Source organism: Perissodus microlepis, chromosome 13 (assembly GCF_051167445.1).
Source record: "Perissodus microlepis isolate ML-2025 ecotype Zambia chromosome 13, ASM5116744v1, whole genome shotgun sequence".
Taxonomy (NCBI): Eukaryota; Metazoa; Chordata; class Actinopteri; order Cichliformes; family Cichlidae; genus Perissodus; species Perissodus microlepis.
Genome location: NC_140473.1, coordinates 16,542,860 through 16,570,634, shown reverse-complemented (window position 1 = coordinate 16,570,634; position 27,775 = coordinate 16,542,860). Strand labels below are relative to the sequence as shown.

The window sequence follows — 27,775 nt, the reverse complement described above, 5'->3', positions numbered from 1 at the left end:
TTTTCTGAAAGCCCTAGGTACACGTGCTATCACAAAAATCAATCAGATGATTAAATAATGTATGATTTCATGAAATTAAGTGACAGTGAAGTGCAGTGCCAAGACACTGTTCCAAACTGGACGAAGCCCAGAGATTGCAGCAAAATCTGTTATTTTTGATGGATAATTACATTACCCTGATGTATAGAAACTACATAATGTTACACTACAGAACGACCTCTTTAAAGAATTTTTGGTTCAATCATTGCGCCTAAATTTCACATTGTGGCGATCACTTTAGTCAGTGAACCGTGTTTATTTGAGCAGGGAAACGCAACGCAGAGCAGAGAAATACATGTCATACTTTTATTAAGAAATTATAATAAAACGTACAACCTAAAAGCCTAAATTACAGTTCTTGCCAATACTCACAGGCTTTAATGTAACCAAACCCATTAAATAGAATCCACACTGCCAATCAGAAAACACAGTAAATAATAGAAAACGTGATCCCCAAAATAAATGTTGTGTAAAAACATTAACAAAAATATTGTTCGTGCCATTTTAACTTTATTTAATCCCCCTGTATGTAGCAAATGAAGTTGGTCAGAGTAAAATGAAACGTCTAGACTGTGAGCTTAAATTTCCTGTATGTTTAATTTGAGATGATTTACATTACTAGTGATTATTTTGATTGTTGTGATCCATAGTAAAATATGCCTTAAGGACAATATGTATGTTACACTTCGGTATCAGACAGGATATAAAAGAGCAGCATATATTTGTAGAATATTTGATAAATAAATGTTACCCATGCATAGACTACAGAATGGCATCTCATTCAGGCACCTCACCATAGCCCGGGTACAGTAAGTAGAGAACACAACTCATCCAGAAAGTGTAGCAAACACAATACAAGACACGATAACCAGGGAGGATTATCATGTCCTGGATTATCAATGGTGAAATTTGTTCACAACCATGCATATGATGAATATTTGGGCATATTTGTATTTAGTGTGTAAAAAAAACAAAAAAAACAAACCCTCCACATTACATCTGGACTACAGAAAGAACAGCAACCAGGATTTACTATTGCTATAAGTCTCTGAAAAAAGTCACCACATTTGGTGCCTTACTATGAGATTCCTATAATACCACCAGTGAGAAAGGCAGAAATGTGTTTTGATAGCTTGCATGTTGGGATCACAAACTTAAAGTGTGTGTGTGTGTGTGTGTGTGTGTGTGTGTGTGTGTGTGTGTGTGTGTGTGTGTGTGTGTGCGTGTGTGTGAGAGAGAGCGAGAGAGAGAGGGAGGGGAAAACAAGTGACCGTAACCACAATACTAAGGGCACACTGCCTCTTTTACAAAGTGTGAAAGGAGAAGGGAGGTAAGATTAGGTTACAGTTGTTTTCCTGTTAATGAGAGTCTGAAGTCACAGGAGACATCCCAGAATCCTTAGCAGTGTTCAAGGTGTCGGAGGCTGCTGGGGAAGAGACTGTCTCATAGATGAATCTGTAGAGGCTGACGTCAGGTCGTGTCGTGCGACAATTCTTGCACACCTCGTTGAAGTACTGGTTTAAAAGGTCGTACAGCTGCCCTGTGAGGGTAAAAAAGGGTGGTGGAGAGAGGGGAAGAGAGGTGGAGGAGAGACAAAAGGGATGCGGTCAAGAAACATGTAAGGAAGACGGGATTTAAGAGAATAGGACCAAAAGCACAAATGAATCGTGAACGAGAGAAACAGACACTCAAGCAGGTAAGAAAAAAAAATGAAGGTGTACTCGGGCTCATTTATAAATCAAGCGAACATACGCACTCACATACTGCAACCTCCTCCTTCCCCCCCCCCCTGTAGCTCCACTTTAGGAAATGGATGGCTAGAGGGGAATTTCTCTGAAAGGCTTCAATAAATGTCAACAGAAGAAAAATGAAGAGAGAGGGAGGGAAGAGGCCGGGGCCAGTTTAGGCAGTAATCCACTCTGCGGCTCAGGCTGAATGGATGGGCTGAGGAGCGGGGAGATGGCCCATATGGTAGAGTACCTTAACATACCCATGGAGTGTGTGCTGTTATTTATACACACAGTCCTGTAATGACACCAAGAAGGAAAACCTCCTTGAGGTGCAAAAGCAAAAAGTTCCTGTTTCTAATAATTCTACTGAGTGACCACAGCTTAGCCACAAACGTCTTGTGTGTGAATCTTACCAACGGTAACCCGACTCTCGGTGAGGAAAGCGTGCATTTCATGAACATCTTTCATCAGCTGAGCATCTCCAAATGTGAAATACGCCACATCTCGCCCAGCCTCTGCTGCTGCCATGAATTGAATCAGCGCTGAAAAAGAGAGAAGGCGAATTTCAAGACGAAAATTCAGGCGACAACATTCACTCTATTTGCACCATTGGTTCCAGAATAAAACTATAAAGGTGTAATTGAGCGCTGAAAAGCATGACAGACTAAATAATTGGTCAATAAGCCAGATAACGTACAGCCTGTGGCATAAAAGAACATGAGTGGCAATTTGTATTAGTGGAGTAAATAATCCAGTGTTGGTAGAATAGCCTCGTAAACAGCATTCAGTCTCTGAGCTCTTGCAAATTAGGTTTCATGATTTTTAAATATTTAACAGAGTGGTTATACAGTTCAGATTAATGACATCATTTGCAAAAGCTATGTAATCTTTACTTCAAAATACCCGACTAGTGTTATGTAAATACCACATCTCAAGTCAGCTCCTGGACTTTCATGTAAAATACAGTTATTAGCTTCCAAAAATACCAACTATACTAACACTGGAGCTAATGGGCGGGGCCCCCCGGAAGCTAATATCATCCTCGGGGACTATGTGAAGTCCAAGGGATCTATTCATAGCATGCTGCAGAGGAAATTAGCAGCTTCAGTTTTAAATCCAACAGTCCAGAAGCACAGCCTTAAAGCACTGATGTGCACAGCAAAAACAGGGTACATGCGCCATGAATTTAGGCATACAGAAAACTCTGCACATCCAACACACAATTGGCCAAAAAACAACAGTGAGGGTCTCCCTGCTTATGAAGGCTGATGTTGTGTAAGCCAACTGAGACCAGCATCAGCTGGATTTATGGTCGTCTTTCTCTGTAATCAATCGCCCATTTAATGGAAAACATAAATGTGTCAGATGATCTATAAAAGACTGAAAAGGGACAGGAGAGTGACACCCTGGGAGAGCTTCTAATTGACTAGAGAGGCTTGAGAGAAACAGCATCTTGGAAATTGTCGTACACTATTAGCTACATAAATGCTGAAAGTCCTTCAGCAGGGGCTCTACTGACTGGGAGATGCCGTGATCAAGTCTGAGCTACTGATATTCACTGCAATCTTGGGAATCCAGCCTTAAAATTTTAACGTAAGAAATGTGACACAGATGCTAGCCTAGTTTATAGATTTTGTTGCCATAAATCATCCAATTATACCTTTGAGCCGTGTGTCTCCGCCAAAAGCTCCGCAGCCCCAGTTGCCTGTGGCCACCGCAGAGAGGTGCTTCCTGTTGGCATTATTCCGATGGAATCCGCAGTATGCCTGGAACGAAAACAAAAGAGGGAGAAGGATGTAAGAGTGGGGAAGACAAACAAACAGTACAGTCTTTTCTATGATCTCTCAGAGTCTATTAAAATTAATTAAAATCACATTAATGTATAATGTGGGGGCAAGTGTTAACCCTCAGGCTGAAACATAAGCAAATATAAAAATATGCAATAAAGCATTTACTCGACTGAGAAGAGAAAAAAGTCTGTTAAAAAAGTGCATAATATATATTTTTCTTAGTCATGTGGAGAAAAAAACTGCAGTAAATTGGGAGTAATACTATTGAGAGTTATGTAGTATTTAGCAGTTGAGCGGTTTTACATATCACTTAGATTTTAGCAGCTGTACCAGTCAAAATGTCAAAGCTCATGGTAGTGAACATTTTATCAAAAACAATATAACATTGGCCGTGTTCGGCACCATCGCACTGACACCTTTAAAAAGGTACTACAAATTAGAGCAGCACTTTATAGGTTTCTTGCCACCTTTCACAAACACGTTTGGAAAAAGAACCGCTGAACTAAATCTTCCCTCACCTTGTTGAGTTCTCTGGTCATCTTCTCAGGGAGAAACTGTTCCAGGAAGTGCCTGTATTTAAGAGCATCAATGGCCACAATCTCTGTACATCTTCTCTGCCAGTCATCCCTGGAAATGAAAGAAAGATTTTACATTTAAAACATCAGCACAAGTACCAACAAACACAAAAATAATCCTATGGAGGAGAGAGAAAAAATTACCTGGGTGTCTCGTCTTTGTGGATACCCACCCATTTGTAACTCTCAGCATAGCCAGAGTATTTACTGTATTGTTCAGCTCCTGCAGTATAAGACGAGGGAAATACGATATTACTCATTGCTCAGCAGTCAAAGCACACAGCAGGTTCTAAAATCAAATTTAGCGCTTTCTATGCTCCACATGAGCATATAGAGTATCAGCTTATATTGAATTGTCACGAATAAAGCCCACTGATTTAATAAGTAATCTGCTATGGGGTTTTAAATGAAAAGCTTTGAGCTACAACTGGGAGAAAATGTAAGAACAGAACAAGCAAAAATTAATTACTGACACACCCGTGTTTTTAAGAGATTGAGTCCTTTGTAACACCTAGGGTTATGTCCTAAGGGTTAGAATAATACACCTATGCTTCTTTCTGAAAAGGCTGCCCCTTAAAGGCTCCATACATTAGGAATGATGTGGTTATATAACACTTTGTTGAAGAGTAGAAGTTAAACATGTGAACTAAAGTTGTATGAGCAGAGTATGAGAAAGTGTTTCTTAAGTTAATGGGCAGAAGCCACTAGAACAAAAACCAACAATTATGGATAATTTTGCAAATATTTAATAAAAATATTTTAATGTACATTTTTTTCTGCATTACCTATAAAACTTTTTTTGTTTCCACAGAAATTGCGTTTTCTAGTAAGGCACTGGCTGTGCAAACAAAAGGAGCAGTTGCTTTATTTAAAGGATACTGTGCCACTGCAGGTCCAGCACTGCAATTAAAGTGCTTTCCACAACACCAGCGACTCCTAACGTCAAAGAACAGGCTGCCCATATCACTGTGTCCACCAAAATTCTTCCTCCTCTCTATTCACCTTGAGCCACTTCAGTCTGGCAACCGCCCATAATGGCATCCCGCTATGCTGACGTCCATCAGGAGATTGCATCGCAGACCTTGCCTTCCGGTGTAAAACGCCAGTGGGCATTCAAACTTAGACTTGAGTTTTGTTTTACAAGTACTCTGACATTAAAGTTCCAGACGCACTTGAAGACTTGTGCTAGGGCATCGCTAAAGATGAAGAAATATGATCAACTTGACAAAAGAGAAAAGAGTCTAGCAAGAGAAATGGGACTTTAAGAGGAAACACAGCATTCGTGCAAGGAATACTGAAGATTTTAATGAATCTATGGCATAACTGGCCCATTCCATTAGTGCAGCAATGACCTTAGTTGGGCTATAAATTCTTTTCTGTCCAAATGTAATAAAGTTAAGTGGAGAGGAGGAGGATGGAAGAGGGAGGGAAGCACTATGAGGGGAGGGAAAGAGGGGGACAGTGACTAACCACCTGAAGGTCACTGGGGAGAGATAGGAATTTCAAGGAAGACAACATGGCGCCACATAAAAACAGACAACAATTGGCTTGCTGACAGAGTTCGTTTTTTTTTTTTTCATTGTGTGTGTTTCTTTGGTAAAGTGGTCCAGCAGCATGAACGTCATCCTATTTGTTTTTTCTACTTTTCAACCGCCCAAAATAACAAGCATATAAAGTATGCCGAGGGACATCAGACAATGCAAATGTATTTTAATTTTTTTCAGATTTGTGTCACGTTACAAAAAAACAGAATCAATCAATAGCAAGCATTTTTGAGCGATTTAAGTCAAAAAGATATATTCTCATGCCAAAAAGATGAATTTATCAAACAGCATAATGTCTCAAAATGATCATTTTATGAAATAAAAGCATCAAAACAGTAAAACAAAGTAAGTGTTTATATTATGTTTACTTTTTTCCACACGTCTGCATATCTTAATCTACACATACTTCTTTCTGTTGACACTGTCGAGATGTGAGGCGTGGAAAAAAGAAAAAAGAAAAGGTAGGATGACCAGAATTGCAGGAGGGAGGCAAATGAGAGGAAAGAATAACCGAAACAGTGAGTTGGAGGTTGAAAAATAGAGCAATTCTGCTTGGGAGAAATGAAGGATAACCAAGCAGTCCCATCTGAATCAATGCAATGGATTTACCTTCGGACTGGAAGGAAGTATGAGGGCAAAAATAAATGGAGCCCAATAAACACAAAGAGCTCAATGAACAGGAGAAAATAACTCAGTGATGGACGAAACACCGGTTTGAACCAAAATGTAATACTAGAAAGGCATGGGAGATACATAGATGTGTCTAGTTTCTATTGGAGAAAGAGGAAAGCCAACACAATACCAAGGAATAATTGCCAAATAATAGCCCATATACCCCATGGCATGAAGATAAATTAAATGTAGAGTATTTATAGTCTGGTTACACCATATATCAGTGTCTAGTGGTTCTATATGTTTTGTAATAGTGTTTACTTTCTACTTGAAATAATCCAGTACATGTACATTACATAAGGGGACAGCTTGCATTGATGCTCAAGTATTATTACACAATCAATAAATCTATCTATCGATCTATCGATCCATTTTATGACAATGTTTCTATGTTGCAGGATCAGTACTCTAGATTTTCCTCTCCATAACCACCTCCTCAAGCTCTGAAAGGCGGTATAGAAGGGGAACACCAACAGCCAACCAACAGATGTAAGCTCTCAAGCACGTCCTGACTCCGCCACATCCTCTCCTGGTAGGCGATACCTGTAGAAGGTGCCTGTAAGTATCTTAGTCAGATGTCTAAACCACCTCGACCATGTCCTTTGATATGTAAAGGTACTATAGCAGCTCAATACTGAGCCCCTCCTAAATGACTCCTCATCCTATCTTTAAAGGAGAGCCCTTTCGGAACAAGTTCACTTCCCCCACTTATGTCCACAAAATTACTCTTTCAGTCACTAGCTAAAGCTACTGACTTATTAGAGTAGGGATGTAGATCAACCAGTAAATTGATAGCTTTGCTGTCTCTTCACCACCACCACAGATCACACTGTACCCCACGCTGCACAGCTCCTCTACTCGAGACAGCAAGTGGAGTGAGCACTGAGTGAGCCCTCCACCCATTTCCAGCCAACAACTACTATCTCAAAATTGACTTGCCAATTTCATTCCCACCATATCACATTCAGTTGCAAACCACCCCAGTATCACCAGGAGGTCATTAGTCATTGAATTTAAAAAAAAAAAAAAAAAAAACCCACCTCATTCACAAAAAGCAAAGAGGTGATTCTGAGGCCCTCAAGCTAGAGACAAGCCGCTATTTGGCTATGCCTCAAAATTCTACCCATGAAAGTTATGAAGACAACCAGTGACAAAGGGCAGACCTGGCAGAGCCCAAACCCCACCACAAACAAGCCTAACTAAGTGGCAGCAATGCATAGCATGCTTTCACTTAGCTATAGCCCAAAACAAGAGGCCAAATACACAATACTCCTGAAAAACATCCCACAGGACATCCCAGGGGAAACCGTTAGTCAAACTCCCAGAAATATCCTTGAGAAGATCAAGACCTTTTCCAGTGTTTGACAACCAGGTTGAAACCACACTGTTCCTTCTGAATCAGAGGTTCTAACTAATAAATGGACTCTCTGGAGGATCATGCTCATCAGGCTCTCATTGTTGTTGCCCAGGTGAGCATGGAGATCCCCTGGAGGACAACAAAGTCCCCACATGGTGACTCTTACAGCGCCCTGCTCAGTGACACCAAGAAAGCTTTTCAGCACATAAGCACAAACAAAAGTCAGGACTGATTCCCCAGGCAGAAAGAGCAGGGAGACAACCTTCTTATCCATCTGAAAACAACCCCAAAACATGAAATCACTTTTTCTTTAACAAAAAAAAAAAAAAAAAGATTGCAGTGATCAAGTTCCCAGTAAAAATGTCATACAAATCAAAGCCTCAAGACTTAAAAATACATATGTTTGTGTGAGAAAAAAAGAAAGAAACTACACACCTGTGATGATGAGGCATTCATTGTATTCAAGAGCTTCAGTAAAGAGGCGAGAGATAATGAGTTCAGGGTTGATAAGGAACCTGATTTCTTCTTGGACCAGTCCATGTCCTGTGACTCCACCACCTACAAACCTGTTGGCAAAGTCCACCTAGTGAAATACAAAAAAAAAAAGAAAAAGAAAAGAAAAAAAGAAGGACATTTGTTTGGCCTCAAACTTGAAATTAACATTTATTTTAAAAAATACAGATTTCTATTTGGTTTGTTGCATGACATGACATGTACGGTATGACATACTGCCCTTTGACCTATCAGTGCAAATGAGAGAATTTGTGAAATTCTGTCACTGTCACTCCTGTTATTTAAACAAATACTTCTATTAGTGTCTCATTATCTATCCTTTTGTCCACTGTGGCCATTTATATCAGATAAATCTATAAAGATCATTGCAATGATCCTTCCTGCATGGAAATAATCCAATCAGGAAATTGTAACAGAACACAACCCGTGAAGTCTAAAGATATACTTCAAATCTACAGTGCATGAATGTGTGCAGATTTCCCACATGTCTGAGTTTTGCATTTTCTAAGAGGCCTCACTATTCATTATCTATTCAGTGTTTATTCAACAAAGAGAAAAAGGAACCGGGCAATAAAAGGTCATTGCTGTTCAGCAGTCTGCCAACTTTATCTGCGTTTTATCCAGTTGCATCTTTTATAACTTACTAAAAGTAAAGGACTTGTCCATCTGAAATTTTTAAGACTGAACAACATATTTGAGTTATGTCAAAAACTACAACCAAACCAATTTGACACCAACTCCTAGTGTCACAATCTAAAGTCACAAAGCCTGAGAATCAATATACAGTCAGGTAAAGAAAAGAAAAGTGCTACAGCTCTGATTCTACAGGCCTCAGCTACCATGTTAAAAATTAAAGTTCATGACAATACAATTAGAAAAAGACAATAGTATGGAAGGGTTGCCAAGGGAAACCCTCTTCTCTCTCTCTGCAAAGAACATGGCAGCACAGTGTAGGTTTGCCAAGTTGGATCTGAACAAACACCAAGACTTCTTGAACAATGTCCTTTGGAGATGTTTGATGAAACCAACACAGCTTCTCAGCAGAAACACCTCAAACCATGTCAAGCACGGTGGTGGAGTGGTGATGAGTCAGGCTTCTTTTGCAGTCACATGACCATGTTTTTCAGTCTTAAAAAACTTCAACCCAATCCAGCTAAAAAAAAATACATATATAATGACATGAAATGACCGAAATAACAGTCTGGACTGATATTAATGACATTTTCCACATTTCAAAATCCTCTCTGTTACCCACAAAGTTCAAGATCTACACTGAATAGAGTCCAAGAAATTAAATTTTAAAAAACAGCCCAGGGATTTGTTGAAATAAGATAAATCCATATCAATAACCGATATGTTTGTGCTTATTTCTAGGACTCATGCTTCATTGGGGAAATATTTTCAGTGTGGTGCTTGAGCTTCATGCCATGAAAGACCAGATCTTGTTTTTGTGGCACGCATAAGAGAACATCCCATTCAAATCACAATGCGGATATTTAAACAGCTTGTCAGGGGTGAAGGTTCTGCTCAGTGGCCCACAGCTACGTCAATCTGTGTGACAGTGGGTTTGTGTATGTTTTCTAACCAGCCACTCAACTCCTCACCTTCACTGGTTTACCCCTAACCTCACCCCCCACCCTTCAATCTCACCTCCCGACAGGATGACAGCTTGCTCTGCCCTATCAAAACTCAACACACAACCAATATCCAGCCTGCTGAGGTAGCCATCAATCCGCCTACAGGACTCCAAGCTCACTGGGTCACCCCAGTGAGATGGATCCCCGACGTCATCTTTGTCTCTGTGTGCCTCCTTCTCCCTCATCCCCCACCCCAGGGTCCTCTCCTCCACCCTTGCCACTCGGAGCTACTCATGTGTATACATCAGCTGTCAACTAGAGTAAAATAAATGCGGCAGCTACACAGAAACAACAAGGGGGGTAAGAAGATGGGGTGAGTCACTGCAGACAGAGATTCAATAACTTGCATTGATATGCACAAAAATCATACAACTGGTTTAAAGCTGAAGGTCATATTTTTACTTTTTAAGCAAGAAAAATAGACTGATCGACAGAATCATACTCATTAGGTGTAACCACAGTAAAAAAAACTGCAGAATACTATTTGTATTTAAAATTGAAAATTAAAATTCTCACATTAAAAGAGAAAAGATGCTGTTAAGAAGTGCTTTTGATATTTTTAACAAGACATGGATGACATGGAAGTATTTAATTACTGAAGTCAGAGGTAAAACTGTGTGCTTAGTGTGTGGTAAAACATTCCTACCTGGAGCATTCCATATCCATGTTCCTCAATTGTCCCTTCACAAGTGATATGCAGGCGTGTCAGCTGAGTCTGAGAGCTGGACAAAAAAAAGGGGAGAAAAAAAACCAACGATTACAAACACTTCAACATTCATGTGGACTTCTCATCCATATTGGGGCCCTTTACTCTTTCAAATCCACCCTTTAAAAACACTGTCCTACTACTACTTTCATTGTAGGAATTTATATAATGGCAATTATCTGTGCACATGAGCACCAAAGAAGCTATGAGGAGTTGATGGTCACTATCCCACTCAGACAAAATCAACACACTTCAGAGTTATTCAGGAAAGATTTAGTGAAACTTTGATAGAATTTCAGGGTTTTACTTCCTGTTAAAATAACAATTACTCCCCTACAACAATTATATGCCTTCACAGAATGCAGAATATACTATTTGTTTTGGACAGAGTATGCCATGAATCGCAAGATAATTTATTTTAAATGCACTTCATTAGTTCATTATGTTCATAAGGAACCAGAGAAGTAATTATTACCTTTCCCAGTCTGGTGGATTGTTTAGTGTTTGTCTTGTAAATGTAACAAGACCCTTGGGTGCTTAAAAATAAAGCAAACAAAAGGTTATTCAACTGAAAGACACAGGGAAGCGCAACAACTTCTACAACATTATGTTAATTATTTTCATTGCTTACTAGTCTGTGTAACTCTCCTGAAGTAACACAGCAGAGTTTTCAATTTCTCAATTTTTCTTGGTGAAGGACCTTCAAACAACCTGAAACCAAAAGAAAATGTATGTCTGAGTTAAAAAACACTTAATTTAAAACACTACATTAAAAGGTTTATACAACTTCTGAAAAAAAGGAGTAAAATGTACAGTATCTCCCCTTCAAAGTTGTGTCTGTATGCCGTTCAGGCATATAAACAGTCAAGCAAATTGAATGGTGGCACTTGGCATTGTGCTATCCATCCAACTATCCAGTAGACCAACGGGAGGGGATGTAGAAGTGCAAGTCATCACAGCAACACTTCCACAGCAATGCTGAAAGCATAACCTTTCCAGAATATCTACGATGGAGCCAAATCTAATTCAGGTCTAATTTTAGATTTTTATGGGCCAAGTTCCAAAACTTTATAATAGCACCTGTATTTTTGACATTAAATAATGTGTTACATTTTAGAAGATGAGAGGCATTAATGTTTCACTCATTTATTATCTAAAGCTCACTGCACAACAGGAACATGAGTGAAGTCACGCTTTCAAACTGGCATGATGTCTCTCCCATCTACCCTCATCCTTCATACAACGGCACTGCCTGAGGCCCCGTTTCAGTTTTTCAGTTACTATTAAACTAGGGTGGAGGGATGGAGAGAGCATTGGATGGAAAGCTTAAATCACCCCCATTCTAGTACACTCCCTCCATTAAAAGCGACCTAAGCTGATGACTAACCATAGTTCAGCATCTCTCCCTCCCACCACTTTCTGCTCAGACCGGTAAAGAAATAAAAACAGAGGGAACAAATTAAATGAAAAGGTCATTTGCTAAAAGCCTTACTGTGAGTAAAGAAAAAAAGCAATTTATTTAAGATTATTTTTTCATGTCAGTTTTGGTTTTCTCTACACTATTTCCTTACACAGCACCTTACTCATCCTCTGTGAACCCCTTCACCCCATCAGTTCCTTTAGTCAGTGTTAATTTGGCATAGTGTATCCTGGAGGACAACATTACTATGAGAAAGTGTAAGTGAAACAAGTAAATTACAGTGGGATTTACAGTATAGCCACAAATTATACCGCACTTGAGAAAGAAGGACTACTAATTATGAAGGATTTTGTTACAAAATATACTGCAGCAATTTTCATTTAAGGACAGTAATTAGTTGGTTCTTGTCGTCTATAACCGTACCTACTGCATAAAGTGCATATGGAGACAATATTTCTGACAGTTTTGCCATAACCTGTTCAGCTATTTTCTTGCAAACAAGGTAGACCATCTCACAATGACTTAAAAACAAAAACGGGTATTTATTTCTTACTAATGAGCCTTCATTGTTGACCAAACTGTTATTGGAATTCCCTATGTCATTTTCTTCTCAAACCCAGGAAAAGACAAGCCATAAAATGACAAGTCTTCTGCTTTCTATCCTCTTCCTTGAATCTATCCATCACTTAACAGAGGACAAATCTCGACAGTTCTGCCAAAACAGCAATCAGCAGATTGCTTGCTGCTCTGTTTGCCCAAGACAGAGCGTTAGTGTAACCGATAAGCAAAGTGACGGACACTCCCTCAATTACTGCGAGAAGGGGAGGGCGTGTAACGATCCAGGACCCATTTTAGACTGCAGCGGTTGTCTCGTCTCGTTTCCTCAGAAACACAAAGACTTTTTTCCCCTCTCTTGGCCTTTCCTGTATTTTGCTCTAGGCAGAAATACTGACAGTGAAGGCAGACCCAAGTGGTCTGAAACAGCCAACGCTGCAACTGAAATCAATACTTACATCATTACAGACACAGATATCGTGCCCTCAAACAGATGACACACAGATGACACTGAAAGTGCAATTATGGTTTAGATAAAATAAGGCAGCTGAAGGTTATATGGACCAAATCAAAGATAATTAGTAGGATGACAGGATTTGTAAAATAATTCTATCGAACCTTAAAGACAGAGCAGATGCATATTACTCTGAACTAGAAGAGGGAGTTATTTGCTGTATAATACTATAACAACTAGAAATATTTAGGAATTCAGGCAGATAGCGGGAGACTATGTAAAGCTACAGAGTGGGATCACCAAGTGCTGGGGGCGCAAAGTGGTTCCCAACACTCTGCTGACTCAGTAACTACAGAGTTGCAAACCTCCGCTGGCACTGACATTAGTACAAAAACTGTGCGGCAGAAGCTTCATGGCATAAGTTTCCACTGTCAAGCAGCTCCTGTAGATGTGATGTGTAGGTGACCAGTACTTTGTCTATATAGTCTAAGATGCATAAATCAAGTTATATGGATATGAATGAGAAGTTATTGCTTGAATTCAAATCATATTGTGCTTTTATAAGATGATAAAGGGAATAAATATATAGACAGTATAAAAGGTGGATTCAGCCCATGGTTGCTGAAGTCCTGTTTTGAAGATCTCTGGCTCTCTTCCACATTTTCTCTTCATTCACCCTCAACTGGTCGAACCAGATGGCTGTTTTTCTCCCCCCACTGTCGCCAAGTGCTTGCTCATAGGGAACGGTCTGACTGTTTGCAGTTTTCCCTGTATTATTATAGGGGTTTACCTGGCAATATAAAGCCCTTCAGGTGACTGTTGTGGTAATTTAGCCTTATATAAATAAAACCAAATGGAATTCGACTGAAAGATGAAATTGAGTGTTTCTGCTATTGCCTTGCGTCTGACTGTGAAACCGCACACTCATTGGATAATGACTTGTGATTAACAGTCTATTAGCCAGTAAACATGTGGTTTCATAGCACAGATAAGCCTCCAGTTTTAAAACATAATATAATGAAGATTTACAAATTCAAATGAATTTTTATTCAATATGATCAAAAAATGAGTGACTGAGGCCATAAACTCAGATCAACAGTGTTTACAAAGGTCAGATCAGAACGCTGCTCTTTCGTAGACTTCTACAGGACCAGAAGTCTTTTTTTCAACTACAGCTATCGCCATCTGGTGGCTTTCAGATACAATGGAGGCTTTTAGGCACTTCTACATTTGCCACATTTATGTTTCACACAGTCTACACATAAATGTTACCAATGGGTCATTTTAACCTATTAGTAGCTAGTTGCTAGGCAATGTCATGGCATCATAGTATCAGATACAGATAAGAACCATCAGGGATCAAAGATGTACCTGTGTGCCCATTTTGATTGTTCAACTCCTGAACATGAAAGAGTTGTTTGTGGGCAGATTTTGTGTGTTATGCTAAGATTATTCCATTTTAATAATATCCATTTTCCACCTTTGAATTTCTTTTTCTCCACAGCAAGTTAATTTATTTTCCAATTTATTTTGACAAACACCACCATGACGAGCGATGAACTAGTCACTCTGGTGAGTCAAACTGGCGCAGGAATCCATTAAACGCCTAAAATGAATACAAATGTTGATATTTGGCAGCAGTATATCAATAAAGCAAGAGGCAGCGTATACAATAAACTGAAAAATGTATTTTGTTCCATCTGAAAATGACCAGCAATTAGAGCCCATGTAGATAGCAGAGAATGTCAAAATTCATAGCACTAAATGTTCATGTTCTGCAAAGAATATGGGAACTCATTATAAGGTATTACCGAACCAACGCCTTCAGTGTGTCGGGCAACAACCCTTATTGTAAATGTCACTAATGAGGAGAAGGGCCTCGTGGAAATAGGGGAAAATTGAGTTGAGGTATTGTCTGGACAGTGTTCAGGATATACAGAGGCACTTACTGTCCAAACATGAAGTTGCAAAGCATGTAATAAAATCTAATTATAACTCTGTTACCAGCCATTCTCACCTATAAACAATATGTCAACTTTCTAGCCACTATCAAATGGGGGAAAAATACTTGGAAAAAATGCCTATCCGATTCAATTAGCTACCTGTTCATAGTCATCATGTCATAACTTTTCACACTCAGACAAGTTTTGCTTTTTGTAATAGTTTCTTCTGTTCTGTTATACACAAAACTTTGCTTTGTGTCATAATTCATATGTCATCCACAGTTCTTGTCCTGTTTCACATAAATTCTTCTTTCTTGTTACCAATACTCAAAACAAAACATTGGGCAGGAAAACACAATAGTATAAATCATTTTCAATTCAGATAAACTTCTAAATACACTTCCGGAAAAACAACAGCCACCATAAACAGAAGACGTGACTTAGATAAATGTAACCACATCTGTAATAGGATAAACCAGATCAATGACGTAGTAGCTCATCCAGGTCAAGATCCATCACAATTCACAGGTTACTGCTCATAAAATGAGAAACAAAATTTGGTTGAAAGCCTATTAGGCGATCATTGAGTGCAATAGGAAGGAATAGAGAATCTTGTGAATTATGGATGAGGGATGCTTCACTGTGACATAAAATCATCGGTCATTAAGCCGAATTAGTTTTAAAAAATTGTTTTTATTCTTTTAAGGTGGAAAATTACGTTCTCTCCATTTAGGTAGATCTTAAAAAGAAAGTAAGTAAGAAAGTAAGATATTTAGACTGGCAGTTTACTTTAACCTGCTATAACTTTACAATGTCAGCTGTCACCTACACTTCACACCTGTTATGTTCGGAGCAAAAGCACAACAGCACATCATTGTTATAAGTTTTGGGCTATATATTTGCATCACTTCCTTTTTCTTTTCTTTTTTTTACAAATAAAGTGACACTTCAAGTTATGAGAAGCCAGTGACACACAGACAAGTGTTCACTTTAAAACAGTCTATTATAACAATTTGTTTCCATTAGCTAACCCATGCTTTCTTAACACACCACTGGTTCTGAGTAGGTTGTAAGAAAGAACTCCAATTTAACACTCCTACTGGGATCTCCCTCCCACGCATGGGGTATAACATGGAGAAAGATCCTCAGCCCACAGCCCCATCCTCAAATCGATAACATGATATTTGCAGTTACACCACAAACTGCAATATAACAACTAAAAACAAATGACAAACCGTGGCTCCGTTCATACAGAAATCAGTTCATTGTTTTTCCAACCACTGCAGCCAAGGTAAATTTCTACACTGAATGTGCAAGAAACAATATGTACAGAAAATAAGTAAAAACAAAACAATTCATCTATTAAGGGTTTTAAAGGCAGTAGTGCCCCCTGATGGATATTAGTTTATTTTGAATGGTAGGATCATTAAAAACAGAGCCGCTCAAAACAATCACACTGAGGCAGATAGCTGAAATTTATAAGAAAAAAACCCTATTACTGGTATGTATTATAGATACTGAGGGACGGATTTGATCCTCAGTTATAGGGTAGAACAGCAACAGGGTTCAATCACCTTAGACGTCCTCTGTCCTGCTCTAAATAAAGGCTTACAAAGCAACATTGTGGGCACTAAAGGGGAAAACCTTTTTTTTGTATTAAATACTAATAACAGCAGGCTGCTGGTGATTTCTTTTGTTTTGTGTGCTTTCACCTGTAGAAGTTGATCTCAGGATAATTGCCATACTCGGACTTGCGGGAGTTGCGTCGAGGGAATGTGCAGAAGAAGGCGTTGGCCAAAAGACAGGCTATTTGCTCCTGAGAAAGGGTCAGAGACTGATTCATCCTTGACTTAAGTAAAGGAATTGGCTGTAAATAGAGAAAAAAAACAGAAAAATTAAAAAATCCAATCAGTGATTTGATGATACAATGCCAATGCTACAGTGACAAAGCAAAAAGTAAGAGAAGGGATTACAGTAACAAAGACAGATGCAGAAAAAACAGACAAAGTAATATGGGTTTAGTGGTGTAGGCTAAAGAGCTAATGAGGAATTAGTTTAGCAATCTAGCAAACACTGAGAGTTCCATTAGCTAAATGGGTGGTAGCAATTAAGGTCCCAGTTCTCTTGCTCTCCCCCAGGTTTGTTCAGTCAGGCACACAGGGCCCATCCATCTTCACTGATTAAGGCTAAAGAGCCTCCCAAGGCTGCCCAGTTAGCAGATCAATACCAGCTCTAATAACGCACATATAAATATTAGGCTTGACGCTTAATACTGCCAAACAAAGCTGAGAGAGTCAGAAAGCTTCATTATTCAATATCTGCAAATAATGCCCTTTAAAATGGAATCTGTAACAGAAACTCCATCCTCTAGTTAAAGTGGATAATACTTAAACCTCTGCCCCTGGCTCTCAACGTAAACAGGAACTAGAGGGATTCCCCTATCCCGCAGTGGGAGCTGAATTCTCTTTATTAAATTATACTGAAGACTGAAATAGATAACGTGATTACAAAAATACCAATCCTGTAATTCTCAGATAGCTAAAATTGATGACAGAAGAGGGAAACAAGGACAAATGGACATGACATTTAAAAGAACTCTGACATGGCTCTCCATGTAATGTGAACTGCAAAAAGGCCTTCTGGGGTTCAAAGCGGCCAATTTCAAACCCGCACTACCAATGTGTCTTGCTTGGAACAGGAATACTTGTGGAAATCTAAAGCGATAGACTGCATTTTAAAATTCAGAAGTCCCAACTTAGTGCACCGAATTCACAAAAAGTAAGTGGAGTTTCCTAAGTGCACAAGCATAGCACATGAAATGGATGGCAGAACATGGACCTCTCCTCTCCCAGTCCTCTTTTCTAATGAAGCAGTTCCTGATATGGACCAAAGAGTTGGATTCATTAGCTGCGAGTTGTAACTCATAAGTTGATGCACCATCTAACCCGTCCTGCTAACTTACCACACTTTTATCCGTCTTCCTGCATACCTTAAACACTGCTACTTTCACTAGTAACGCCTCACCTTTACACATTTCCAAAGCCCTTAAAAATAGATAATTTGGTATAAATACAGACAACAATCAAAACCTACCATTGTGCACAGCCGAGGAGCTCTGAGTGCAAGATCAACCATAGCAGGTAGTACGGTATCAAACAGTTGCTGTACCTCACAATGCTCAAGACACTGAAAAGACAAAAAAAATACATGCAAGCTTAAGTATTGTTAAATGAGATATGTGTCGAGCTGACTGCCTACTTAGGCAGTCAGTTACTCGGAGCCAGCAGTCAGAGTGACTGATTATATGTAAGTTGACATATTGTTTTGTCACACCACAGATTTCTCTTAACAAATGGAGAAAAAAAAAACTAACTTTTTGTTATTCATTTAAGAATCAAACCAGTGCTTGTTTTTGTGCTTTACATTTTCTGCTCATTGACTTGAGCATGATTTTGACTTGTTTTTGTCTAAACAAAAAACAAAATCTGTCTTTTTTATGTATAAGTACAAGCTAAGAAGCTACGTCTTCATTTCTTGCACTTTGAAAACTTTCAACAAATATACTGGAACAACTCATTCATGTAATAAATATGAGTTTTAACATCAATCCATCCATTTTCTTCCCCTTATCTAGCTCAGTGTCCAGGGGGGCTGGAGCTTATCACAACTGCCCAAGTGTGAGAGACAGGATACATCGTAGCCCGGTCGCCAGTCTGTCACAGAGCTAACAAGGACAGACAACCATACACATGCGAATTCATGCATAGGGCTAATTAAGGCTCAAATTAACCTAAACCCACATATGTCACACATTGTTGATGTGTGTTAAATTTTATAAATAAAATAAAATAAATTTTCCACGCATTGCTTTCCTCATTGAATATTAACAAAAGAAATGATGCACGGGTTTCATGCAATTAAAAAAGAGCCATAAATTATTCCTTGTTTTGTGCATTTGTTGTTCATTTTCCCTCAATTTTAAACGTGCCATTTTTTAAGGTTTAGTATTGTTTTCTTAAGCCCAGGACCCAGGATATAACTGAAAATCTGAGGATGAGCCAACTGTTTGATTAAGTTGACATGGTCTAAAAACAGCTTTACAGCAAGTCAGAGGTCATAACCCTACACCAGTAAGCAATATCTACACAATTTTCTCTCATATCCAACAATAAAAACTCAAGTTTCAGTTTATTGTTGTTATAGGATGAACTCCCACTACTCAGATATCAATAATACCTAAACTTCAACGGTGAAAAAAAAAACACAGAAACAGAAATGCTGCAGAGGTGTTCACTACACAGAACCCTTTTCCAAAGAAACTACCATCAATCTAGGAATGAGCTCGCCACAGCTGAGGCATCCATACTTCAGCTTGAAGCTTACCTCAGCATCCATCTGCAATTCCCCCTAAAATAAACACCCAGTTATTCCATCATACGCCCCAGATTTACAACGCAATCATTTACGAGTGTATTGGCTTCGAATGTCACTGTCATCAATCACATGCCTTATTCTATCAAGGTAAGCAGGGGAGCTTGTGCTGATTAAATGGATCTTCTGGGAGCAAATGCAAATGACCAATTGTGGAGAGAGTGGCAGGGTGGCTTGATTTTCCACAGGAAGTCTTTGGTGGTTGATTTGGCCAGGGGCATTTATATGGCTGCAGAGCAGGTCTGACTAAATGCTGTCAGGAGTAATGAGCTGGCAGACATCATAAAGCGCTCCTGTGGGACTAATAGATGGTAGCTGGTGATGCGGCAGGATGAGGGCAGAAAGACAACCCACCCCCCCTTTCCACAGCTAGAGCAGCTCACCACAAGGTTAGGGTGGACACACAAACTATACATTTCACATCCATAAATATGACAGACCGAGTTTCATCAGGGCAGTCAGGATTTAGTGCTTCATAGCATAGTGATCGATTAGACATTGATCTTCCATACATTCTAGTCTTTACAAGTCATTTTAATTTTCTGGCAGCTCAACCTTCACAACTCTTGATTTGACTATTTAATTTACAGTTCTTCTAAGGGTGTTTCCCCAATACATTTAGTGTCAAACCCTGCATTTCAAGACATTTTTAACAGTGAGAGAGATGGAAGCAAACAAGCAAGCAACAGGGCACAAAAATGAGAGGAACAGCCTTGTTGTCTTGCTGCTATATATATGTTTGTGTACTGAAACATCAGCTGTACTGTACTCCTGGACTGGGTTTGTGCTTAGCCCTCAGACATTCGTCAGAAAATGACACAGTGACAGTTTCATTCGGCAGAGGAGAAACACTAAGACAATTTACAGACAAGCCCTAATTTGGAAACCTCTTCTTTTTTTTACCTTATGGCTATTACATGCTGAGCGGACTGTCAGTCACAGGTCCAGGGGCAATGTATCCCTTCACTATTTTACCTCAGTGATACAAGATGTTGCACCACATTTAATTAGGTTGTATTGGCTTAGAAGTTCAGTGGTTAGCATTCATAATGACCACAAAAAACAAATATGACACTGAAAACTTTTATATCAATCAGCTGGTTTGGCCACTGTTATAGAATGGCTGACCGTTTGTTTCTTCACGACATTAGAGTGTGCATAACAAATAAATCGCTTTGCATGAAACAGGTCTGCCGTAGAAAGACAGCTGTTAATCATTTCTGCTTAAGTGTTGTCATGAAGGTCTGAATGCTTGATACCAGTCACAGCCAGCAGGTGTGCTGTGCCTACGTCTTTCTATTCAAGAATATTTAGTGGGTGGATTCATCACTTGGCCAACTGTTGCTTATGTCAGCGGTCCCCAACAACCAGGCCACGTACCCGAGTCGTTCGGTATCGGGCTGGAACCAGTCCGTGAGTTGTTTGGTACCGGGCTGCGAGAGTTGAGGCTCGGGTGTGAAATTTATGGTTTTCAGGGTTTTTATTGTTATTTTTTAAACGTTTTTATCATTAACTCTGTTTCCCTGGGTCTTTTCCCGTGTCTTATGAATAAATCCTCCTTGTTTTGGGTACCAGCACTGGTTTTATTTTGTTGTATTTATCCACGACACCTTAAAGGCCGGTCTGTGAAAATATTGTCGGAGATAAACCGGTCCGTGGCGCAAAAAGGGTTGGGGACCTCTGGCTTATGTAATCAAATTCTGGTTTCTACTGTGTCATTTAAACACTGGTTTGTCCTTCTCTAGTGAGCGCCGCTTGCCTTTATAAAATGTCTTTGGAACATAAAAATGACAAAAGTGGGGGAATTGCTGTGGTCACGACAGCGAGCAGGCAGTTGGAGTTGCTGATGAAATTGCTTCCGGGAAGACCAACTTACTGCCTGGCCTTACTTAGCATCCTTACAGACTTAATGGGGGCTTTTAATTAAATTGGATTAAGCTATAAAAAGGCTTAGACAGCTATTGATCTGCCAAGCTTTCTGGCTTACTAAGAAAATATTTCAGAGAGAAGGAAAAAAACAATTCTGAATGGGCTAAATTTAGCTGAGTAATCCACGATGAGAGAGAACAAGCATTAGGTTTAAATAACAATTTGGCTGGACTGTGCCGGATATCACAAGCACTCACTTAATTCTGAACACTGCATTGTTATAACGATTCTGTTCCTAATTGATATACCCAGGAAGAATTTAGGAATAAAACAAATGCTTCTAAATGCTAAACATAGCTATAAAAATTAGGCTTCAAATTGAATTTGCTTTGCCATCTATCTTTAGGCTCTTTTGGGTGGTGGTGTAGTTAAAATATAAAGTTTCAGCCTGTGCAGTAGACATAATAAGTAATAAAGATCATACTTTATCTACAGTCTCTAAGGAGAGAAACTCTGTAAAAGGGCTGACACTTTAAAAAGTTATCTTGTAAAACTGAATGACAAGAAATCATTGTCCCATGTCTAAAAATGTTATCCTCATAACACGTGTGCAATTATAGCCCCTAACTGTCTGAAAAGAGGATAAGAAGTGTTTAAAAGGATAAAGAGGAAGACAATAAAAAAGAAGACATTCCCCTGGTTCACCTGCAACAGCTGGTGCTGCTATGCTCTGTGCTCATCTGTCCTAAATGTGCTCCCGGGAGACTCACAGGTACCGTGAGGGGATGACACACACTAATGGGCTTACAGTCAAACAAAGACAAGCAGATTCCCTTTGCGATAACAACTTTACTTTACTATCAGCTTTAGATTCATTCTTCATTAGACTAACATTTAACCAGATAATCATGGTGACTTAAATTTTGCTGGGACTTACAAGTCTACAAGGCTCAATCAGATTCAAATAAATCTTTATGAGGTTTTTTTTCATGGTAAAGATCTTATAAAAGGATTCTTAGGTCTGCCATGTTCAGCAAACATGTCTGTACAGGACAAGTTGTTGGAATTAAAACATTTTCAGTAGTCCATTAGGAAGTTGTGCTAATATTATGCCTTTTCTTTTGTACAAGACAAGCCCATAAACATCAGGTAACAGTCGTATACTGAACATCGTACCTCTGTACAAAGAAGGTTCAGGGCAGTGAAGTCCCATTTCTTTGCATGGGCTGTGTTATACCTAAGGATTGCATCCTGAAGAGAAGAATGAGAAGTTAGAAGTCAGACTGAAAATGTAACATTTGTGCACAAAAGTACAAATCTGGTTTTATAAATTGTGTAAAATACAACTGATGCAAACTCTGCCACCATGTGGTTGCTTATGGAATACGATTTGTATCTTTGCCATTGCTTTCACAATATAATTGGAAACAAATATGCCCAGAAATTCTTCAATATTGTGTAAAACACTTAAAAGCCTACTGTGGTCATTTGTTTGGCAACTCTGGCAACACGAATTTTTCCGCTTTTTGAAACAGTTTACTGGAGTGTAAGCGTTTCAGGGTTTCAACTGCTTGGTTTCCATATTTTAGGTTTGACTAACCAGTCTCTCTGATCTCTTACCCTCACATCCAGACAACTTTTGAACCCCCTCTGCAAAGCAGTGCGGATCAGGTCCCATCGACTTTGGACGCCATTTCCATCCTACACAACATTAAAAAAAATTTTATAAATACAAACTTTTCTTACGTTGGTGTTCTTGCAGTAACTAACTTTATTGTACTGAAATGGCATGTCTGGATGGAGGGATGCTATACAACTATTATACCTCAGTCTCCATAGGAAACAGATTCTTCTCAGAGCAGGGCATCTTCACTGACAAATCATCCCATGCATCCTTGAACTTGGTAGGGTATGGGACAGGGACTTCTCCCTCCCTGAGGAGATCTGTCTGTAACAGGGAAATAAAAATGCAAGGGGAAAACATGTTCTTTACAGGTTACTGTTTTTAGAGAAATTATGATGAAATTAACTGTTTTCCCTTTGCTCATTAAAAGAATGTCTTTTGGTTTAGCTTTAAAAGCCCCTGAAAGTTAGAGCACAACTTGGTAGATAGTGTAAAAAATTAAAGAATAAACTAAAATTTCTATATAGGCTTATCTTGTATAAGGCATTTTTATTGCCTCACACTAAAGGTAAATGCATAGAAAATAAAAATACAAGCATTACATATTTTCAAGTCATACATTTCTTTGATCCGTAATGAACTAAAAGACAACCAGTTTTCAGTGTACACATTAGATCTAATTAAAACATTAATTATAAATACATTTTCATTCTTGGACAGCAGTAACATAGTAAAGCAGTACTATGTCCCTGTGGGACAAGCAGTGGAGGATAGTCTGATAGGACTGCTACTGACAAGAGCCCCTCAGGGGATCATGGAGGACGGCTTCACTCGGCCCAGCACTGTCTCTCTCATTCACCCTGTCTGCATCTCAAGAGCCATTCTTTACATCATCTTTGCCAATCCTCCCAGACTTATTTTCTCTTATATAAACACATTTCATCAAGCGATGATACACATTCACCAGACACTTTATTAGGTACACCTTGCTAGTACTGAGTTGGACCTCCTTTTGCCGTCCGAATTGCTTTAATTACTGTAGCATTGATTCAACAAGGTGCTGGAAATATTCCTCAAACACTGTGGTCCATGTTGATATAATAGCATCACACAGTTGCTGCAGATTTGTCGACTGTACAGCCACGATCCAAATCTCCTGTCCCACCACATCCCAAAGGTGCTCTGTTGAACTGAGATCTGGTGACTGTGGAGGTCATTTGAGTACAATGAACTCATTGTGATGTTCAAGAAATCAGTTTGGGATTATCTGAGCTTTATGACACATTGATGCATGATGCATTATCCTGCTGGAAACAGAAAGATGATAACCTGTGCACTGTGATCATTCAGAGATGAAAAGATAAACTTAGTCAGCAACAACACTCAGGTAGGCTGTCATGTTGAAACAATCCTCAGTTGGTACCAAAGTGTGCCTAGAAAATATCCCATAGACTATTACAACCACCACCAGCCTGGACAGTTAATACAAGGAAGGATGGAGCCAGGTTTTCATGCAGTTTAATTCAACTTCTGAATCTACCATCAGAATGTCACAGTACAAATCAACACTCGCCAGACCAGGCAACGTCTTTCCAATCTTCTATTGGATCATTTTAGTGAGCCCATGTTAACTGTAGCCTCAGTTTCTTGTTCTTAGCTGACAGGAGTTGCACTTAGTGTGGTCTGTTGCTGCCGTAGCCCGTCTGCTTCATGGTTCAACATGTTGTGCATTCAGAGCTGCTCTTCTGCATACTTTGCCTGTAACAACCGGTTATGTGAGTTACTGTTGGCTTCCTATGAGACTGAAGAAGTCTGGGCATTTAACTCTGACATGCCCTTATTAGCCAGAGAACCGCCATTCACTGAATATTTTCTCTTTTTCACATTATTCTCTGTAAAACCCAGAGATGCCTGTGTAGGAAAATCCCAGTAGATAAGCACAACTATTAAAAGACTGAAAGAGTGAGACAGTAACAAAGGAAGACATTCCCCTGGTTCACCTGCAACAGCTGGTGCTGCTATGCTCTGTGCTCATCTGTCCTAAAGGTGCTCTCGAGAGACTCCCAGGTATCGGTGAGGGGATGACACACACTAATAGGCTTACAGCCAAACAAAGAAATGCAGATTCCTTTTGCAATAACAACCTTAGTTTACTATCAGCTTCAGCATCATCCTTTATTAGAATAACATTTGAACAGACAATTATGGTGAGTTAAACAAAATCTGCCTCATAGGTTAACAAGGCTCGGTAGTCAGCAATGTGATTTAAATAAATTGCTTTATTTCTTTAGGAGTCTTTTTTTTTTCAAAGTAATACTTTTGAATTACAAATATTAAAGCATGTTGGATGGAAAACAGTTTTTTCAATTCCCCATAGCCTGAAATACACAGAGCAGCCATCAACATTCATGCCACATTCAAATTCACTTAAATAACCTTTCTTCCCATTCTGATGCTTAGTTTGAACTTCAGCAGGTCATCATGAACATATCTGTATTAGCAAATACAAAGATCCACAAAAAAAAAAGTGGCTGTTGACTCACCCTGACTGTGACAGTGTGATGAGGTGCTGATTTCAGGTGGGACAGAGGAGGGGCACACTGGGGTAGTCTGTTCAGCTCATCTATGGGCGTCCCCTGCCATTTTGTCTCAATGTTATGTGATGGGCATGAAACACTATACAGAAAAAAAGGCAGAACAGGTAAGCAGACAGCAGATTAACTAAAGGACATTATGAATATAATGGCACTAGGGCACAAAAAAAAGTTGTAGTGAAAATCTTTCCAAGGACCTTTGCAAAATTGCATCTGGCTGGCTTTCAATTAAGTCCTGGCTCATATTAGATGACCCACTGTGGTCTGCTATTTCAGCATCCTCGGATCCGATTGCAGGAAGATGTTCTCTTTCTTTGGTTGAACTTCCTGGATCAGAGTCTTTGATAGTCTGCTGAGATTCCATTACCTGAGCCTTTGCAAAGGCAGAGTGCTCTGCACAAAAACCTCCATCACAATCCTGGTCTGCAGAGTTGTTGAACATGGTTTTACAGACTGGACTATCAGGACTGAGCATCTCCACATCAATGGGGGTACACACTGGGTTTTTGGAACTAAAACTAAGACAGGGATGGAGTTTTGTATTGGTAGTGTGTGCAGCAACACAGGTTGTCTTAGAGGGGTGAGGACCTGGTGAACTGGGCCTCTTAGATTTCTGCCCATTAGAACACTGTGTTGGAGCTGTGTTACTTTTGCTGCATGTGAGCACAGCTTCATCCGTGTCACCTGCAGACCTACAGTCCATCAAATTCTGGGAAGACACATCATCATGTGTGTTCTCTGTTTGTGCACTGTATCCTCTGGCGTCAGACGTTTGTGGTTCAAAACAGAGTTCATCTCTTTCATCTGTGAGGTTAGTTTTTGGAGCATCATTCTTTACATCTTCTTGATTAACCTCAGCATTTAAACTGCAGCAAAAAAGAAAGAAAATAAAACATATAAAATATACTTTTATCATAATCACACATTTTCTATCAATATGTTCTTTAATTAGCAGTACATTGGAAATTAATCATGCAAGGCCAAGCAAACTGTTAACTTGGATACTTTACCTCGTTTGAGAATCCATAACTTCATCCACGTTTAACAGGTCATACAAGACTAATCAGAACCAGCTGTATTAGAGAGAAAGAAAGTAAATATGCTGGCACAGTAAGAAAAGGCAGTTTATATACACTCATCATTGGCATGTCAGGGTAATTTGAGGCTTTTAATGGTTTCTTTGAACTTTTCCAGGGTGGCATGATTGTGCAGCAAGATAATTACTTCAAACAACTGTACATAAGTACAAGTTATGCGGCTGTGTGTTTTCCAGCGTCTGGAAATATACCCAAAGTTTTAGAGAGGAATTGGTAAGGATGTTGTTCAGTGATAACCCTGGAACTACAAAGGCTAAGCCTCCCGTGAAGTGTCGACTACTCGAACGCCAGCATCAATGTCCACATTGACAATGTCCACATTGACAATGCCATGGACTGGAGGAGTATCTCCATATACTTCAACTTCATCTCAAATCAATAGCTAACTAAAAAATAATAAGGGTGTTTATATATTTGAGCTTGTATATATACTTTTGACCAGGTGTGGATTAGAAAAAAAAAAACAAATTCACTTCATTTTTTGCACCCAATTCTTGTATTTTAAAGCGATTACAGATTTATGTTGTACAGTAGTTAAAAGAACTGTTCAAATAAATCCTTACAAACCAGAAATAAACATGACATTCAGCCTTCGTAAGCAACAACATAGAAACAATAGAAATACACTGGTCTTGGTATGTATAACTGGACTTCTAATACAGTGAAAATACAAACTTTGTTTATTCCGGGTGGAAGCTACAGTGTTTTGGTCCACTTATTACATTCTGTGACTTCAGCGAAGATGGTCGTAGGTAGATGTTCACAGTAAGTTACAGATTCAGTTCATTTTACCTGTATATATGTGCATTAATTACAGACAAAGACGGCACACCGCGAAAAAACGCACAGCTGACAGCTACAACAAAGCTACGACGAGCTGGCCAAGCATATTTTCTTCATTTGACACGTCACTTTCACGCTAAAACGACAGATTTTTCTTTATCTTACTACCCTGAGCGCACTGCAAAAACACAGCATCTTTAGCTAACTTAGCTTTGATTGGCTATAAATGCTGAAGGTTAGCCTCGATTACTATAGCTCGGATTAACCTATATAAGCTAACAGTGCGGTCGTCATTCAAATAAAGAAACGTAACTTACAAGCTTGTTCCTTGTTCAAGGCTTTTAAATATAAACTATTTTTCTCTACATTATTCACTTTCACTTCGAGATGCTTGTTCTTCTTCTTGTGGCTTTTAAGGGCGGATAGCACACCAACTTACAAG

General features: G+C 39.2%; 1 protein-coding gene across 1 annotated transcript; it reads right to left on the bottom strand.

Moving 5' to 3' along the window:
• Positions 1 to 331: 331 nt before the first annotated feature.
• Positions 332 to 27,775, bottom strand: parga (poly (ADP-ribose) glycohydrolase a). The gene is made up of 18 exons (XM_084947935.1): positions 27,651 to 27,775; positions 26,464 to 26,526; positions 25,651 to 26,319; positions 25,403 to 25,535; positions 23,061 to 23,183; positions 22,856 to 22,936; positions 22,412 to 22,486; positions 18,029 to 18,121; positions 16,648 to 16,802; positions 11,195 to 11,274; positions 11,039 to 11,099; positions 10,504 to 10,579; positions 8,143 to 8,290; positions 4,279 to 4,357; positions 4,078 to 4,186; positions 3,430 to 3,535; positions 2,183 to 2,311; positions 332 to 1,579 (listed from the first exon to the last, which is right to left on the bottom strand). Exons 2-18 carry the CDS (start codon positions 26,478 to 26,480, stop codon positions 1,398 to 1,400), a joined length of 2,316 nt encoding a protein of 771 aa, XP_084804061.1. The 5' UTR covers positions 26,481 to 26,526; positions 27,651 to 27,775; the 3' UTR covers positions 332 to 1,397.

Coding starts and splice junctions, on each gene's coding strand:
- parga (XM_084947935.1), bottom strand. Junction 25,536..25,650: donor CCAGATGCAATTTTGCAAAG/GTCCTTGGAAAG, acceptor TTTTCTGTATAG/TGTTTCATGCCCATCACATA. Junction 2,312..3,429: donor CGGAGACACACGGCTCAAAG/GTATAATTGGAT, acceptor TCTCTTTTTCAG/CGCTGATTCAATTCATGGCA.